General features: G+C 23.8%; 5 protein-coding genes across 7 annotated transcripts; 3 read left to right on the top strand and 2 right to left on the bottom strand.

Moving 5' to 3' along the window:
- Window positions 1–2,259: 2,259 nt before the first annotated feature.
- LOC552797 (ETS-related transcription factor Elf-5) lies at window positions 2,260–7,460 on the top strand. 3 transcript variants are annotated; one of them, XR_003304651.1, is made up of 10 exons: window positions 2,261–2,623; window positions 4,567–4,693; window positions 4,861–5,106; window positions 5,276–5,350; window positions 5,424–5,510; window positions 5,576–5,771; window positions 5,854–6,004; window positions 6,092–6,349; window positions 6,524–6,695; window positions 6,782–7,460. XR_003304651.1 is itself a non-coding variant. In XM_026440691.1 (7 exons), the coding sequence occupies exons 1-7, from the start codon at window positions 2,585–2,587 to the stop codon at window positions 5,963–5,965; spliced, it is 882 nt and encodes a 293-aa protein (XP_026296476.1). In that variant the 5' UTR covers window positions 2,260–2,584; the 3' UTR covers window positions 5,966–5,994. The 3 variants fall into 3 exon arrangements, 1 of the variants encoding a protein (XP_026296476.1); XR_003304650.1 differs by having other exon boundaries at window positions 6,092–6,695; XM_026440691.1 differs by lacking the exons at window positions 6,092–6,349; window positions 6,524–6,695; window positions 6,782–7,460 and having other exon boundaries at window positions 2,260–2,623; window positions 5,854–5,994.
- Window positions 7,461–7,664: 204 nt separating this feature from the next.
- LOC412580 (protein arginine N-methyltransferase 3) lies at window positions 7,665–10,478 on the bottom strand. The gene is made up of 8 exons (XM_396035.6): window positions 10,232–10,478; window positions 9,546–9,899; window positions 9,279–9,448; window positions 9,056–9,211; window positions 8,787–8,974; window positions 8,487–8,713; window positions 8,021–8,380; window positions 7,665–7,939 (listed from the first exon to the last, which is right to left on the bottom strand). Exons 1-8 carry the CDS (start codon window positions 10,242–10,244, stop codon window positions 7,830–7,832), a joined length of 1,578 nt encoding a protein of 525 aa, XP_396035.2. The 5' UTR covers window positions 10,245–10,478; the 3' UTR covers window positions 7,665–7,829.
- On the top strand, window positions 10,319–12,788 carry LOC100578346. Its single transcript, XM_026440690.1, has 9 exons — window positions 10,319–10,457; window positions 10,787–11,056; window positions 11,285–11,537; window positions 11,612–11,740; window positions 11,805–11,907; window positions 11,978–12,101; window positions 12,179–12,335; window positions 12,426–12,554; window positions 12,613–12,788. Exons 2-9 carry the CDS (start codon window positions 10,940–10,942, stop codon window positions 12,786–12,788), a joined length of 1,188 nt encoding a protein of 395 aa, XP_026296475.1. The 5' UTR covers window positions 10,319–10,457; window positions 10,787–10,939.
- A 126-nt stretch (window positions 12,789–12,914) lies between these two features.
- LOC552806 (fidgetin-like protein 1) lies at window positions 12,915–15,309 on the bottom strand. Its single transcript, XM_625181.6, has 2 exons — window positions 14,966–15,309; window positions 12,915–14,820 (listed from the first exon to the last, which is right to left on the bottom strand). The coding sequence occupies exons 1-2, from the start codon at window positions 15,118–15,120 to the stop codon at window positions 13,002–13,004; spliced, it is 1,974 nt and encodes a 657-aa protein (XP_625184.4). The 5' UTR covers window positions 15,121–15,309; the 3' UTR covers window positions 12,915–13,001.
- A 777-nt stretch (window positions 15,310–16,086) lies between these two features.
- LOC409799 (ataxin-7-like protein 3) lies at window positions 16,087–17,625 on the top strand. The gene is made up of 2 exons (XM_393291.7): window positions 16,087–16,567; window positions 16,711–17,625. Exons 1-2 carry the CDS (start codon window positions 16,351–16,353, stop codon window positions 17,481–17,483), a joined length of 990 nt encoding a protein of 329 aa, XP_393291.2. The 5' UTR covers window positions 16,087–16,350; the 3' UTR covers window positions 17,484–17,625.
- Window positions 17,626–17,766: the final 141 nt, after the last annotated feature.

Here is a 17,766-nt window from a genome sequence, read left to right on the forward strand (position 1 = left end):
AGAAATATTACAATCGTTTGAAATTGATCGAATAAATTTATCACGATTTTCTTCATTAGCGTTAGAATGAATATAACCTCTCTCATTTCTAAATTCACTTCTTTACTTCTTTCTTTTTCATTTTGCTCACTTTCTTTATTTATCGATTTTCAATTTTGCTACAGGAAATAAAATGTTTCGAAAGAACCAATATAATCAAATCAAATCTCGACAAGGTTTGTATGTATGATCACAATTCTTCGAATAAGTTATTAGTAATCCTTAGGAGTTTCATTGCGGTTATGATAAAAACTGAGTTCTTCCTATTCGCAGAGAGGCGTAATTGAAAGAAAAAGAAAAAAGAAGACATACGAGAGAGAAAAAAAGAGAAAGGTGCATCGTAAAGTAAAATAAAGTCCATGGTAGTACCAACATGTTTACACACCACGATGTCGAGACATCGTGGCGTACTATAAATAAACGAATACATAGGCGTCGCCAATGTGAGTTTTTTTCAAAATAAATATTGTATAAATAAACTTTTCGTATCGTATGAAAGATATACACATTTTTTTTTCAATTTGGAAATAAATATTTTCCTTTTCTCGTTACTCGTTCAATGGTCGAAAGGCACAATTTTTACGCGATTGCAAATTTATATATATCTTAATGACACACAAGTAAGAACAAGTATTATATACATGCATATACATAAATGTAACACAACATTCTAGGAAAATTTGATATGCACATAAAACACGTTATTGCAGAGTATCATTTTCTTTTTTCTTACACGTTTTATCTAAATTATGCGAGGAACAACGTGATGCTATTAATAACGCAGTTAGAGAGAAAAAAAAATGAAATCTTTGTAAGATCTTTAAATCTCAATGTCATCGTCGGCTGCAATATCACCGAGACATTCATCTCCAGCGACAAATTTGTTTCCGACCGTTTTTCGATTATGTTCGTTTGTTTTACCTGCCGAATCATTATTTCTTTTTAGATAATAAATTAAAAAAAAAAAATTCAGAAACAAATTAAAATTCAATAATAATTTATATTTCGTGAAAATTAGATAATTTGCAGATCTGATTTTATATCAAATCACAGACTACTATTTGATATAGTTATTAATATGAAAAATTCTTTTCACAATATATATTTTATAATTTACAAATAACTAGATTTTGAGATAGTAGAAATAAGAAAATTAATTATATGCATGTAATTTTATCAAATAAATAAATTACAAGTTAATTATATTATAAATCAAAATATTAAACTGCTAAGTGAAATTTTGTTTGCAATCATAACATATTCATTTGCAATGATATTTTCATTATTTTTTTTTTATTAATGAAAAGTTTACTGAAAATGTTAATATGGATATGTATTTCATTAAATTTCAATTATTATTTTTTATATATTTCTATTTTTACGAAATTATTTTTTACAATCAATTGGATACAAAATCTTTTAATCTTAAAAAAAGATTGATATCGATCAAATCACGTTTTAATATAAATAACGTCCTTTAATATAAATATCTTACAATTCTTTTTTTTTTAAAAAATGTATTTAAGCATTATATTTATAAATATGAATTATAACATCTATTTGTCCAAATTTATATTAAAAAATCTTTTAAATATAAATCTTTTTTTCTTTTTTTTAAATTAAATTTACTCTACGATTAAAATTTTGAATAAAATATTAAGACGGGATTTCCTATGAGTATTATACATACTGAATATCATACATACATTACGCCATATGTCTATTATTACGCCATATGTCTACTATTTCAATTATATATACATATACGTATGTATTAAAAATTCTGTCTTCACGATGCAAAAATTTTCTTCTTTCCTTTTAACAAAATATACCATATTATACAATTATACGATATTATACAATACACATATAATTAATTTTCGAAATAATATTTTTATACATCCCAATTTTTCTATTCTATTCGTGTAATGAAATTTGATTTAACATTCATGTGCGAGAGAACAATTCGTATATAATCGAAAGCACACAAATTGATCGAACCGGTCTTGTTGAGCATATACAAAATAAAAAAAAGTCACTCAGGTGTCAAATTAACTGTTTTGACTGTTTCGTCTCAAATTCTTTGTATCTTGAAGACCGCCGCCAATGGAGTGTATCCGCAATTATTGCGTCAGCTTGCGTGAAACGAGACGCCAGTGATTGGCCAGTTTCAAAGAGCGGGAAATCCCCGTTGAAACCTGCTCTTCCGCGCTATCCGTTCCTGTGGTACTCCCGCTGACGTCTTTACCATCACCACATCGCGACCTAGCGACGCCGTCTTCGTCAGAGATTGAGAGACACTTCGGCGACGATCAGTATCGCGTTGTGCGACATCACCGTAACATCACGTTGTGGTGTTTTTTGATCGTTGTGTATTTTGTTCTCTGTTTTTCGACAGACAGTGATGCGATTTATTCGCAACGTGCTATGATATACATTTATTGTTCAGTTTTGCGTAAAGCGCAATAATTTATCGTAGAAAATATATCATTGAAAAACAGACTTTAAAGTTATAATTCAGTTTGACAATCGAGTAATCTCGAATATGGATCTGTTCGATAATTACAATAAAACGTTAGAGGAGGTGAGTTATATTACAGTGATAAAAAGATTCAATTTTGAATAATCGAAATCGTTTCGAATAGAATATTTCTGCTTATTCGATATGATTCTGATTTATCTACGTTTCCTATATTTTCTATTAAAAGAAAACACACGAGTTTCATGTGTTATCAATAAAAAAGTTTTTCTATTGCTATGCACACGAATTTGGTTTTCTTTAATAAACTTTTTAAGTTATATATTTATATATATATATATTTTTATTTGATATTTATACAAGAGAAGCGCATTACTATAAAATATTTTATAAAATCATTTAAATTGATTTAATAAGTTTACATGTATAAAAGATAGCTTCTTAAATATTTTGAAATTAAAACAAAAAATTAAAGAATTAATAAAATAATTATAATGTTAGTTTTCGATACTTAATTAGAAAAATGGTCTAAAATAAATACAAAAATTATAAAATATTTGAATTCTAAGGAAATCAAATTTAAAAATTTATTAAATAATATATGATCGATTTTTGATTGAATAATTTTAATACTAAGTGTGATATTTTATAAAAATATAAAAATAAATAAAATATATAAAATAATATTTTATTGTTTAAGACTTTATTTTTTTTTTCAGAATATTCAATTAGAATATCTATAGTATATAATTAATCACTTTGAATACACTAATGAATTTTCAAATTCGATTTCCTCAGAAATGATATCTTAAAATTATTAAAGAAATTTTATTTTATAATTTTCATAAAATAGTTTATTATTATATAAGAAATCAGCTAAGTAAATCTATACTTCTTTGATTTTTAAATGATTTTTTTTTTTTTTTCGAAAACGATGCATCAAATATAATTTTATTATTGTTGTTTTTCGTCTTATTTTAAGCCATAGAACGTCCCTGACTCCATTTGTACCATGAATTACGAGACATTTTAAATACACGTGTATATACGTGTATACATGTATAAATATTTATATATTTAATGTATCAAACAAAAAGAATGCTAAAATAATTTAAAACGCAAAAAAATGTTTAGATATACATGTTAAATGATTAATGATTTTTAAATAATTTTTTTTATTTTTCCTTTTTTTTTTTTTTTCTTTTAAAGAATTATTCTACACACGAAAAATGAAACTCGAGTGTCTATATTCAATAAGCATTCACACTTTGGTGTGAAATAAACAGATTGTAGATTTAACGAAATGATTTGTGAAAGCAATAAAATGTCGATTTTACGAAATAATATTTTCGACGATATCGTATCACTTTTTATTGACACGGAAAATAGTTGCATAAACATTGATATAATTAATTATAATTCATGATTCAATGAGACATTGATGTAAAATTTTTGAAACAATCTTTCAAAAAACAATAAATACTTTTAAAATTTCAAGTAATATGTGCAACGATATTTTTTTTTTAAATCGAATATTCAAAAAATAGAAAAAAAGTATGATAAAGATATGCCATAGGAAAAAATTTATAAATATATAATATGATATAATATCTGTAAATAAAAGAATCACTTTTATTGATTAAATTATTGATTTAATTGGATTACACATAATTTACAATATTAATTTAAAATATTATTTGCAATAAAAAATTATCATTGATCATAAGAATTGTTCAAAACACATACTTAAAAAAAAAGGACAATGAATAATTTGAAACAGTGGCATGTGGTTAGTTATTATAAATTATTAACATCCATTCAACACAGATATTGCACTAAGGATCAAGATGTAAATATAAAATATATATTTTCACTGAGCATGCATATATATATATATAAGCCAGTCTGAGAGAACGAGATTGTCGCGATCTCGTTTTTTTTTTTAGTCTTTGATAAAAAAGGATGAAACGCTTAAAGACACCAACAAGGTCATTAACGCAGAAACTCGATTTCGTTTCGGATTTACTTGTAATACGTTATGTTTTCAGGTATACCCGTCGCTTTTTTATCCAAACGAAGACGATGATCATTCTGTACTTGATATGGACACTCTGGTCACGTTAAAAACTAATGCTACACGTAGTTACGAACCTGTCCGAAAAAAATTTTATTTTGGTAATTGATAAAAAGAATTATTTTGTTTGACCAATATTTATATTTCCAATAGTTATTATAATACTATATTTAATGTGACTCTCTTATAATGTTACAAGAGAGTATACGTTTCAATAAAATTCATATATTCTTTATCTTTAAACTGTATGTTTTTGTTTTGGTCTTAGGTGATGAAAATAATGAAATCGATGGTACTGGTTGGTTATACAAACCTACTAAAAACTGGTGTCAAGAGGAAACAATAAATTGGTTGATGACAGCAGCATCTACAATTGGACAACCATATAGTCTAATTCAACATAGTCTTGCTGTACCGGGAAACGAATTGATCACCTTCACCAAAGACGATTTTAAGGCTCACGATCCCGCATACGGAGATAAGCTCTATGACTTACTCCCTCCTCAGCATATGTGTACGTATGTATATAATTATTATGCGAATATTGAAAATATTAAACATTTATAAACATCAAATTATATTAATTATAAATAATATATATATGTATGAAATATTATTTTCTTTGTATTTTAATTATTTATTTGGAAAACATTAATTGTTAAAAAGAATTTGTATAATTGCAGTTTCACCACTTGATACCATTCATCCTCATTTCGAAGACGAATATACGCGAATTAATTCATCAAGCAGTACATCAGGTAATGAATCCTTTGAACTTAGTTAAATATAACTTTTTTTATAATAGATTATTTAAATTTTTTCTTTTCATAGATGCAGAATCAGATAATAATAGTATTGACGTTTCCACTACTAAAAGATCACCGGGTAGACCAAGAATATTAAAACCAAAAAAGAATGGTAAGTATCGTATAAAGTATTTTTTAATTTATATAATATTAATGTGTGTAATGATACTTATATAGCTACCAGCCAAGGAAAGCTTTGGGAGTTCATTAGAGACCTGTTACGTAATCGCGAAACATGTCCAAGTTTAATCTGTTGGGAAGATTATTCTCAGGCAAAATTTCGTTTCGTTAAAAGCGACGAGGTCGCAAAACGATGGGGTTCAAGAAAGGGAAATACAAAAATGACGTATGAAAAATTGAGCCGAGCAATGAGGTAATTTTTTTAAAACGTTTATTATAACATTTAATTTAATAATGATATAACGTGAGATATTTCACATAAAAAATTTTTTCAGGTATTATTATAAAAGTAAAATCTTCCAACCCGTACTTGGTAAAAGATTAGTTTATCAATTTGGACCAAATGCAAAAGGTTGGCAAACTGACAATCCGAACTTTCGGCGTTAAAAATTTAGGATTTTATTTTTTGTAAAAAATGTACAAAAAGTAAGAGTAATTTTTATGTTTTTATTACGAATGTTGTACACGAGGTATATTATAAAATTTTTAAAAAAGATACTTTTTTTTGTATAGATCTGTAAATGTATTTTTGATACCAGATAAGAAATTGAAGTATTTTGATAGTGAAATGAAGTGATTTGAAATGAAGCGTTTAAGCGTTTAAAATATCGATAATTATAAAAGACTAAGAAAAAATGGATTTAGTATTATAGATAATATATACTGACTAGATTTAAATAATCTAAAGAAAAGTATGAATGAATAAAAATGTCGAGATTTTTCACATTTTTATACGTACGATTGATTATGAAAATACGTGATAGGCGAAATGTGAGTACGAATTAATTTAGTCTCATAAGATTGTTTTTCAATTTATTTGATTTTAAGCATATATCATAATAGTTTATTTTACATAAAAAGTATACATATTATAATCAAGGAAGGCAATAATTTTCTGACTTATGATCAAATAAATTTATGATTACTTATTTTTATATATCACAGAGTTGTGTATTACATACCTTAATCTGGAAGCATAAGTACTTTTTAAATTGGACCTGAATTATAAGTAAGATGCAGGTCAATTTCAAAAAAGGAAACTAAAATTATGAATTCTTAAGCAATAGAGCATATTAAATTTTTTTCCTAAAATAATTTTAAAGGAATTCCAGAAAAAGTAATTATATTATTTTCTTTATGAATTATGAATTATGAATTAAGACAAAAAAAACGAATTTCAATTTATATTAATTAATTTTTTAGTTTCGTTAATGATTAATTATTAGATGTGGATACTTATTCTATAGCACATGCAAGAAAGCTGGCAAATATATTTATATTTTTAAAAAATTCTGGACGATTTGATTAGTCATTTAATAACTATTAAATATTAAACTTCAAGATATATAATAACCGCGACGGAAGAAGATATGCCAGTAACAAGCATGCATTTTTTTTTTAATTCTTTAAAATTATTTATATACTATTGGATTATATCTAATTTGAGCGAAATTGAAATCGTTGTTTGTATAATAAATATATGTATAGTAATAAGAACCACGATTGCAGTTATTAACTTGATCATTTTTAAATATATGCATTTAAAGAAATATTACTCAAACGAAATATTTATGCAACCAGGGGGTATAAATATTTAAATATTTCTGTTACTACTATTTGAAAATTATTTTTATAATTTTAAATTGGAAAAGCTGACATATCATAGTTTTTTTGAAACTACATAAAACGTTAATTTTATAATCAATTATATATAATGTCAGCAATTATCAAAAAGGCACAAATCGTAAATAATTTCTATTTTAAAGTACGCAGCGGCTGTGTTTGATATTCATATTGATATTGATAAGAATGTACTTATGTAAGATAACTTACGGAAACAATCAAATGTGATCTTTGGTTTATATATATATATAAAAAAAAATATAATATAATAATATTAAAAATTCTACAAAGACTTAATATTTATTTTCATTATTGCAAGAATCAAAGCTTTTAATATGTACGAAATTATATGATTTTAAAAAAATTTTAAATATAATTTAAAATAATAATTCTATGATTTTAAAAGAATTTAAAATATAAATCACAATATCATAAAAAATAGCATATCGAACGATTTCTTCTATTTTTTTTTTTAAATTATGTTTCATCTATTATTACTTTTAACAATAATCGTTAATAGTTTTATAGCAAGCTGGACCCTATGTATTTATTTGTTTCTTTTTGTCTTATTTTTTTTTCTTTTGGCACTTATATCTATTGAATGGACTTCAAAATGAATATTGATTACTTATTCTAAATAATAAACTTGATTGATATTCTTAATTTGAATTGTAATCATAAGTCCTCGAATATCTCTAACATGTCTACGACAGATTAATTTACCGCATAAAATTTCTCCTATAAAAAAATTTTTATATTTACTTATATTATATTTATATAATAATTAATAATTTGTAGTTTAATTTTTATTTAATTTACCTTCGGTGATGCTAATAGGTTCGCTCAATGAAAATACTGTTTGTTTCCAATGTGTTGGAGGCGAATAAGGTCCTGTACTAAAATGTACTGGATTGTCCAAATCAAAAAAGATATCAAAATAGCCAACAATTGCAGTCAATGATCCAGTCTTTTTTACTTTGAATTCGAAAGGTGACGAAAAATTTACACAATCTTTCGTTACTTTATACAAATCGAATGTTTGAATTTCTACAATGCTAGTTATTAATTCCTCAGAATTGCAAATTTCTATGCTTGGTTCACGTACAACTTCGGCTTTCATACAACTCATTTTAAAACCATACACATTAGACCAATAATCAATAAGTTCGACGTATCTTCCTATAAAAATTTATGAAAATTCAAAATTTAATTTTTTATTTAAAAAATAATGAATAAAAAAAACAAATCGAAGATATTATAATTCTATTATAAAAAAAATACATACTTGTATCTCCACTTCCTACAATACTAAGTGTACATTTATTAGGAAGAAGTATTCCACCAGGAGTTAAATAATTATCTCTTGCATATATCACGGTATCCAACATACCCTCAAATAAAAGAAAATATCCCATCCATTCAGACACAATTGCATCTACTTTATCTTCATCAAGATTAATGTCTTCCAATCGACCTTTTTTTATAGTGATAATATCACTTAAATTGTTCTCTCTATATTACATTAGAAAAAATTAAATTGATATTAAAAATATTATTCTCATAGGTATATAAATATTTTATTTACCTCACTATATCTATAGCATGATATATTACATCTGATTGATCAACACTAATTACTTTACGACATCCAGTTTTTGCCGCAAACATAGATAAAATGCCAGTTCCACAACCAACATCTAATATTACACAATTACTAAATCTATTCGCATTTGTTAATAATGCATCTCTGTAACTTTCTGTTCGTACTTTATCCTATAAAAAAATTATAGTTATTATTAAAAAAAATTGTACATTTTATATATTAAAAAAATAAAATTTAAAATATATACTTACTGTTAACATTTCATGATGTATAGCAAAATGACTATATGTATTAAAATAACCTTTATCGACATTACAATTAGAATTTTCAGAAGAACTAAAAGTATTTTTATCTAAATCACTATCTAGGACCAATTTCTGTGCTTTCTCTGTCATTTCATCTATTTGCTAGAATTATATATGATTTCATATCTATTATATTTAATCTACAAATATCAAATTTTATTATAAATACCTGTTTTGCTAAAAAACATGCTAATTCACGTTGTTCTAATTGTGCTCTAAGTGTTTGTATTGTTCTTTGTAATTCAGCAAAATGTGCTTCAGATAATGTAACACAACCATTCTCCGAATTTACTGTATATGCAATAGGTTTTGTCGTTTTTTCCTCCATATCTTCAATATCTTTATATGTAAAATTTATATATAAAAATAATAAAAAAATTATTAATTATTATCAATAAAAATTATTTTTATTGAATTTATTTATATTTCTACTTACCAAACATTAACCAAGGATCATCTTCTATAACAGGTCTCAAATATTCTTCACTTTCCCATGTTTTTATGTTTAATGCATTTAATTGATCAGATAAAACATTTTTATGTCTAATAAAATTAATTAATTTAATATATGAATAAGTATCCAATGAATGTTTAATTATGAAATTTTTTAAGTCAAATCTATGTGAAGCTACAAGATGTTCTAATGCCATAGAAAAATTATTTGTGACTTCATTACAAAAAAGGCACGGTATAGATTCAAAATCTTCTGTTATTTCATCCCAATCATCACCACTATCATCATCACTTGTTTCATCCATTTCACAATTATAATCACATTTTGAAGAAATAGCTAAACAATTAAAAATAAAAGAAATTAATTTTATAAAATATTTTTTATATTAAATATTAAACGTTAAAAATTTATATTATAATATCAATAAATAAATCAATAAATAAACTTATTTTACTATTTATAAAATTACTGAATAAATTTTAAAATATTTTATAATTTATATTTATTTTTTTATAATGTATATTTTATAATTTATTTTTAAATTAAATAAATATATAAAATAAAAATTTGTAAATAAAATATAATATATGACTGATAATTATAAATATTTATTTATTTTGTCATATATATTAACAAATATAAATTAAAAAAATATTATTTCTTGTTACCTTGATCAGTCATTTTGCAATTAATACACAAAATAATATGTAACAATTATTCGTATAGAAATAAGATTGTTTCAAATTTTCAAGGTTAGAGATTCCATTTATCCACACACGTGTCGGGGTAAGCAAAACTTCTGACTTGTCTATGTCAAATCCATATTCTTTATATCATATCAATAAATGTCCTAGCCAATAAAAACTTTTTGGAATAAGTGGTCCTCTTTAAACGGTAATTTAATATTTATTGATTTCGTCTAATAATAAATGCTCTTGACCTTTTTTTTTTATTTTCCTAGTAAATCTAACAAAGGAATTGGAATATCTTTCCTATTATGTTACGAAATTTATATATATATATACATATATATATATATGTGTGTGTTACAATATAAATTCTGTTATTTTCAAAATAAAATGATTCTTATAAATTTATAAATTTTCAAACAAATTTAATTATAATTTTTGAAGAGCTAAATACAATAATTTAAATAAAATTATTAATTTTATATAATTTTTTTAATAAAACAATTATTTCAAAAATTTTCAAAATTGTTTCAGATACAACAATGTTATATCGGAAGTAAATAATAATCGAAAACAAAAAAGATATATTTATAGAACTTATAGACCGGAAATATATAATAATCCGAATATCTTATATATACATATTTTATTTAGATGTGTTTGATTTGATTAAAACAAAATACGATAATGATTTTCTCTGTGGAAATATGGGAACATATATTTATACACATAGATCCTGTATCACTTACACGTTTGAAAATAATTTGTAAATGTTGGAACGAAATTATTGATAAAATGTTACAAGTAAGTAAAGTATATAATTTTTATTACAGTTTTAATTTATTTACTTTATTAATTTATTTGAATGTCTAAATGTATATTTGTATATCTACACATACATTATTATAAATTTTATTAATTATAATATTTTAATATTATTTATTATTAATAATTATTTAATCTATAATATATATTAAATGATATATATTAAATATAATTTATTTAATTTTTTAATTATCTTTCTATGTATAGGAAAGCACTTTATGGTATAAATTTTGCAAAAATAAAATTCCTGAACATTATTGGACTACTTTATGTGAAACATTAAATCCAAACAAATTTTATACTAATTTTCATGAAAAACGTGATGCTAAATTTTGGATGGCCATGTATAAATTATGGATTAAATGCAAAAATATGATAAAATGTAATACACAAATTACATGTATTGAACCAGATTTAAAAAATCATCCTTTAGAATATATTACTTGTATAGATACATCAGGTAATATATTGATAATATTAAATTATTAATTTAATTTTAATTTAAATGTTTAATTTTTAATTAATATCTTTTAGAAAGTTTTATAGCAGTAGGAACATCTGAAGGATTTATTTATTTTTATAATATTTGCAATTTAAATGCAAACGTAAAATATATAATTGATCACATGGAGTACATAAAAAGTATACAATTTTGCAGAGACGGTAATTACAAATTTTAAAAAATAAATTTGATAGAAATTTTTAATCAATTACTTATATTTCATAGAAACAAATATCATTTGTATATCTTGTTCTGTAAATAATCATGTAAACTTTTGGGATATGAATACATTGAAGATAATTAGTAAAACACATGGAAAGTTAATTTGGTATGATTTAAAAGAAAACTATAATTAAAATAATTAATTTAATCATTAATAAATAATAAATATTTAATAGCACAAGTTACAGTTATTGCTATACTGCTATGCATAATATAATAAGTATTGAAGGATCAATACCAAAAACAATATTTCAATTTGGTTCAGATAGTATAATTACTATGGGTGCAGACAATAATAAAGTAATAATAATGAAAAAATTATAAAAAAATTATAATTTATAATTTTATCATTTATATTAAAATGTTATATAACTTAGGTATTTTTTTATACGGAAAAAGGATATTATGTAAATTTAAAACTAGATGAAAAAAATCTGGAAAAAAAAAATTATACTCTTAAATATATTCAGCCACCAAATATTAGAATTCGTCAATATTATACATTTAAACCAAATATAATTGCCTGTATTACAGGTAAGAAAGTGTAATTATATTAAATAGATATGAATTATAGATAAAATTATATAAAATTAATAAAATATTTTAATAATATAAAAATTATAGAATATGGATATTTGGGTTTTCTAATAAAAGAAAAAAAATGGAAACTCCACAATATATTTCCCATTTTACATGGTGAACCTACAGCAATTTTAGTATATGGTCATATACTTGTTGTAGGATTAAATTCAGGTAATTCTTTTCATAAATTTTTAGTAATTTCTTTTATATATTTTAAATTTTTTTTTAGGAAATGTACACATATATAACGTAGAAGATTTTGAAGTAATTAATTTTGGTATTCTTAATTCAAAAAAATTAAGTCTTGGTTCCACAGCTGTTATTTCATTAAATATAATGGTTTGCATTGAAGAATATTTAATTATCGGTTATAGCAATAAAATTTATATTGTTAATTTTGTTTGATATATAATTTAATATAAAAATATGAAAAATAATGTAAAATTTTTCACAAATCAAATTTATTTATAATACGTATTTATAATACATAAAAGTCTAAGTTCTTTATTGAAAAATTGGAAAGTTATTGATTGTATTAATATCTTTAATAAGTATTTTTGTTAAAAAAATTTCTGATACAAAAATATATTTTGATATTAATTTTGATAAAAACATGAATTATGTTTTGTAATTTAATGCTGTCCCAGTTCCATATATAGCATCCCATTCAACATAAGTTGTTAAACTTGATTCTGATACACTAGAACGAACATGTATTAAGGCTTCCTTGAAATCATCAATTGTTACTTGCCTGACATCTTCTTTTTTAATATTTTCTAATTGACTAAATGGAATGCTTCTAATTGGTCCCATGCTAGCTTCTTTACATAAATTTGACATATCAGCTCCAGAATATCCTTTTGATTGTTCAGCTATATTATTTATATCTTCTTCATTAAGATTATGTGAAATAGTTATTAATAAATTATTTATAATTTGTTTACGAGCTTGAAATTCTGGTAGAGGAACATAGAGTCTTTTAACAAGTCGTCTACGTGCTGCCTCATCTAATTCATGTGGTCTATTTGTTGCTCCTACAATTAAAATACAATCTTCATCAGCAGTAGCAGCTCCATCCAATTGTACTAAGAACTCAGTTTTTAATCTTCTAGAACTTTCATGTTCAGTTTCAGATCTTTGAGTAAGCAATGAATCTATTTCATCCACAAAAATTACTGATGGCTGATAAACTCTAGCAACAGCAAATAATGCTCTGACCATTTTTTCTCCTTCTCCTATCCATTTTGATGTTAAAGAGCTAGCAGATATTGAAAAAAAAGTTGATTTACTTTGTGATGCTATACATTTTCCTATAAGTGTTTTTCCTGTACCTGGAGGACCAAACAATAAAATTCCCTTTGGAGGCCTTCGTAAACCAGTAAAAATATCAGGTCTTAACATAGGATATACAACTACTTCTTTTATGATTTTTTTGGCATATTCTAAACCAGCTATATCATCCCAACAAATAGTTGTCTTTGAATCCATTATCTCATTCTTTATTAGTTCAACCATTTTTGGTTCTACATTTTTTAATCTTTCATCTTCTACTTCCATTGTGTCAATTTCATTATTGTACATGTTTTCCTGAATTTTTTCTTTTTCTCGCTTAAAAGGACAAACAAATTGAGAATTAACTGATATTTTTCCACCTAAAGTTTTTTTTTGCATTGATTTATTAGTTTTCATTTGCACATTTAGTTCATCTCTAGCTGTTTTGAAAAAGCCGTTTATTTTCGGTTTTGCAATATTAAAATCTTCTTCATTATGTTGAACAGACTTTTGTGATTTTAATTTCATATGATTTCTAGAAAAATTCAATGATTCATGATTATTTTTATACGTTTTAGATGAATCTTCTTTTTCAAATCTAAAATGTGATTTAGGTTCATACTTAATAGATCTTTGTTGGACATAATTCTGATTTTTTTGATTTAGATTTAGATTAGAATGAGATTTAGATTGTTTACTAAAACTTATTTGTGCACTAATATTTTCATCTACAGAATTATTGATTGAAAATGAAGATTTATGTTCTTCAAAGTGCATATTATTTTCAATTTTTCCCTTAGAATTTGTATTTAAAGACTGACTCAGATTTTGTTTTGTTGGAATACTAACTTTTCTGTTTCGTATCACAATTTCTTTATTTTTCCATGTATTTATAATATTTTCTATATGTCTATTATTAAATAATCTTCCATGACATGGCAAAGTATTCTTTGCATTGTCTTGACAAGATAAAGGTCTTATAAAACTTAATGCTGTATCTATATCATACAAACCTGATTTCCATTCTTGAGGATTATTATTGATTTTTGATGTTTGTAATTTAAATTGTTTCCAATAATTATTTATACCATTTTTATTTTCCATTAAATCTTGATAATCTTCTAAGCTTCTTTGAAGTAAGCAAGCTGCCATATCTTCTGATTCACTATAAAATAAATAAAAAATGATTTATTTATTATTATATGTATTATTATATATTATTTAAATCTTTAAGAAATAATTTATCTATTTTGTTTCAATAATAGCTTTTATGAATTATTTATATTCATGAAAAATTTTACAGAACTTACTATTGTCTTGCTGTTAAATATTTCATAGCAAAACATCTCCTTTCTATGTCTACAATTTCTATATCATCTTTATTATTTTTTGAAAATTTTAAAATATGATACGCAGCTAAGAAATTATTCTTTTCCTTATTCATTTCTACATCATTTGTAGCCATATTTATACTTGAAAATTATTATAATTTATATTAATATAATTTAATTAATTTTATTTAATTGTTTATTATATTTACAATATAAACAGACATTCCCATTTATTACTTTTCCCGCTTATAATGTGATAATATAATAAGATACATGTGTGTGTATATGTAAACAACAAAACGAATAAAGATATAGATAAAATAAAAATTAGCGAATCAGCGCCATCTCCAAAATATTGCAAATGAAAATAATATAGAAGAAAAGCAAATAATAAGAGAAAAATAGAGATAGAATAAGAACTGAAAATTAGCATCATTTCTTAATGTCACATTTCTTCAAAAATATTTCAAAAGATGGCACTAATGATCAATTCTTTATTTTTGTCTTCTTTTTATTATTTGTTTTCCTTATTTATATTGCTTACATAGTTTCATTTGCGAGATGGCGCTGATTTGTTGTCTTTGTTCTTGATTTATAATTTTAAGTGACTTATAGAATATGCATTCAATTAAACTTTCATCATTTCTTTTTCAAAATTATAAAATGCACTTTGATCATTAGTATAAACAGAATAGATATTACATTTTTCTGTGTTACAATTTATTTAAAACTTATTCTTAACGATTTTTTAAAATATAATATATATGATATATAATATATATTATATATCATATAACACAAAATATCATTTAATAACAGTGATAAAATTTAAATTCTGCAACAAAATATTTATTTCATTTTTTTATTTGCAATTTTATATTGAAGTTTCTAATTCCAATTTTAATCATTAATAATGTAATCTTATTTTGCATCGGTAACATTGATACTTTACTAAAAAGGTAAAGATATCTAATATCCTATTTTATAGGATAAAAAATATATCGAATGTTAAATCTATTTTATATTTCATCTGTGATTATAATTTTACTTAACCATCCGTAGATAATATAGATAAATATTCTACTTTCGGTTGTCATATAGCATTAGTAATGTATACGTCAGATATCACTTTGCAATAAGTTTTCATATTATTCGCATATCAAAAAATAATTTCTTATAAGAATACCTATTAATAATAATAATAATAATCCGATCAAATATTTAATTTAACACGTTCAATTCGATTAGTATATTTCAAACAAAAATTAAAAAATACATACATATGTTAAGTAAAACTCAAAATTAAGTCATCTCAAAATTGTAAACAGAACGAGATTATAATACATGATTATTCGATACTTAAAATGTCTGTAACTGAAGAAAGAATTCAAGAATTAAATAGACGATTTTTAGAATTTATGAGTAAAAGTGAAAATGTGGAATCAGCAACTAAAGAAATTTATGATGATCTTCTTGATGAAGTATTAATGGGATTTGTTTTCGATGTGCATCGAACTACCAAAACTGGTAGTTCTGATGTAGAAGAAGGCATACCTGATGATGAATCGTATGCTATTGTAGGTAAGTGAAATAATAAAAAAACATTAATAAAAATTTTAATAATTATAATTTCTTAAATCAGGTTATGTTTATTTATTAAATAAAATATTTCTGTTATAAAAATTAATTATTATTTTTATTTAATTTAACTTTTTTTTTTTAAGATTCTCCAGGATTGGATGTTTTTGGTCAACATCCTGTTAAAAAATCCCAAGAATGTAATTGTCCAAATTGTGATAGAGGAGTTGCAGCTTGTCGTTTTGCAACTCATTTAGAAAAATGTATGGGTATGGGACGAAATAGTTCGCGAATTGCATCAAGACGTATAGCAAATAATTCAAAAGATCTCAGTAATTTCAGTGGTGTTATAAGTGATGATGATGATGATGTTGATTGGAGTTTAAATAATGATAAGCGTAAACGCAGAAAAGACCGTAATGGTATTAAAAGAACAAAGCAACAAAAAAATAGCCAAAGAAATGGTGAAACTATAAATGAACATGTTCATAGTAGTAATGAAAATTCTCCATCAAATTATGAAAATATGTCCTTGGAAGATAAAAGGATTCTATTGACTCAAATTTGTGGAGTAATATCGGAGCATACAAAAAAATTGTGTACACGATCTATGCGATGTCCACAACATACAGAAGATCAAAGGAAAGAAATGAGAGCAAATTTAGAATCTGGAAACAATATACAACCTAGTCAAGATAATCTTCATGTTGATGTAGATACTTATGAAGAGGGAGATGGACAAAACTTGAGAGAAGCATTAGCGCGTTGGGATCGCGAAGAATCAAGTCATTCGAGTCCAGCAGATTCTACATCTACTACATCAACATCTTCAATAAGTAGAAAACGAGAAACAAAATCGAAAGGCAAAGGCAAAGGCTCCAAACGCGATCGTGGATCGCCTATTTCACAAGGAGATTAAAATAGTTTGCTTAATTTATTTTTTAATTCTAAGAATTTTCTAACAAGAAAATTTATGTAATAATAATGTTCCTATGCATTGTATAAAGCTTCAAGAATATATTATCCCAAACAAAATATAAATTAAAAAAAAACCTTTTTAATTTTGTTTTATGTTTAATAGATTTCAAAATACTTGTAATTTAAATACGCATAATTATTATTATGCAGTATATGTATATATATATATATATATATATATATATATATATGTAGCTAATGCATGTTTCGTTGCTTTAATGTTA

Source organism: Apis mellifera, linkage group LG5 (assembly GCF_003254395.2).
Source record: "Apis mellifera strain DH4 linkage group LG5, Amel_HAv3.1, whole genome shotgun sequence".
NCBI lineage: Eukaryota > Metazoa > Arthropoda > Insecta > Hymenoptera > Apidae > Apis > Apis mellifera.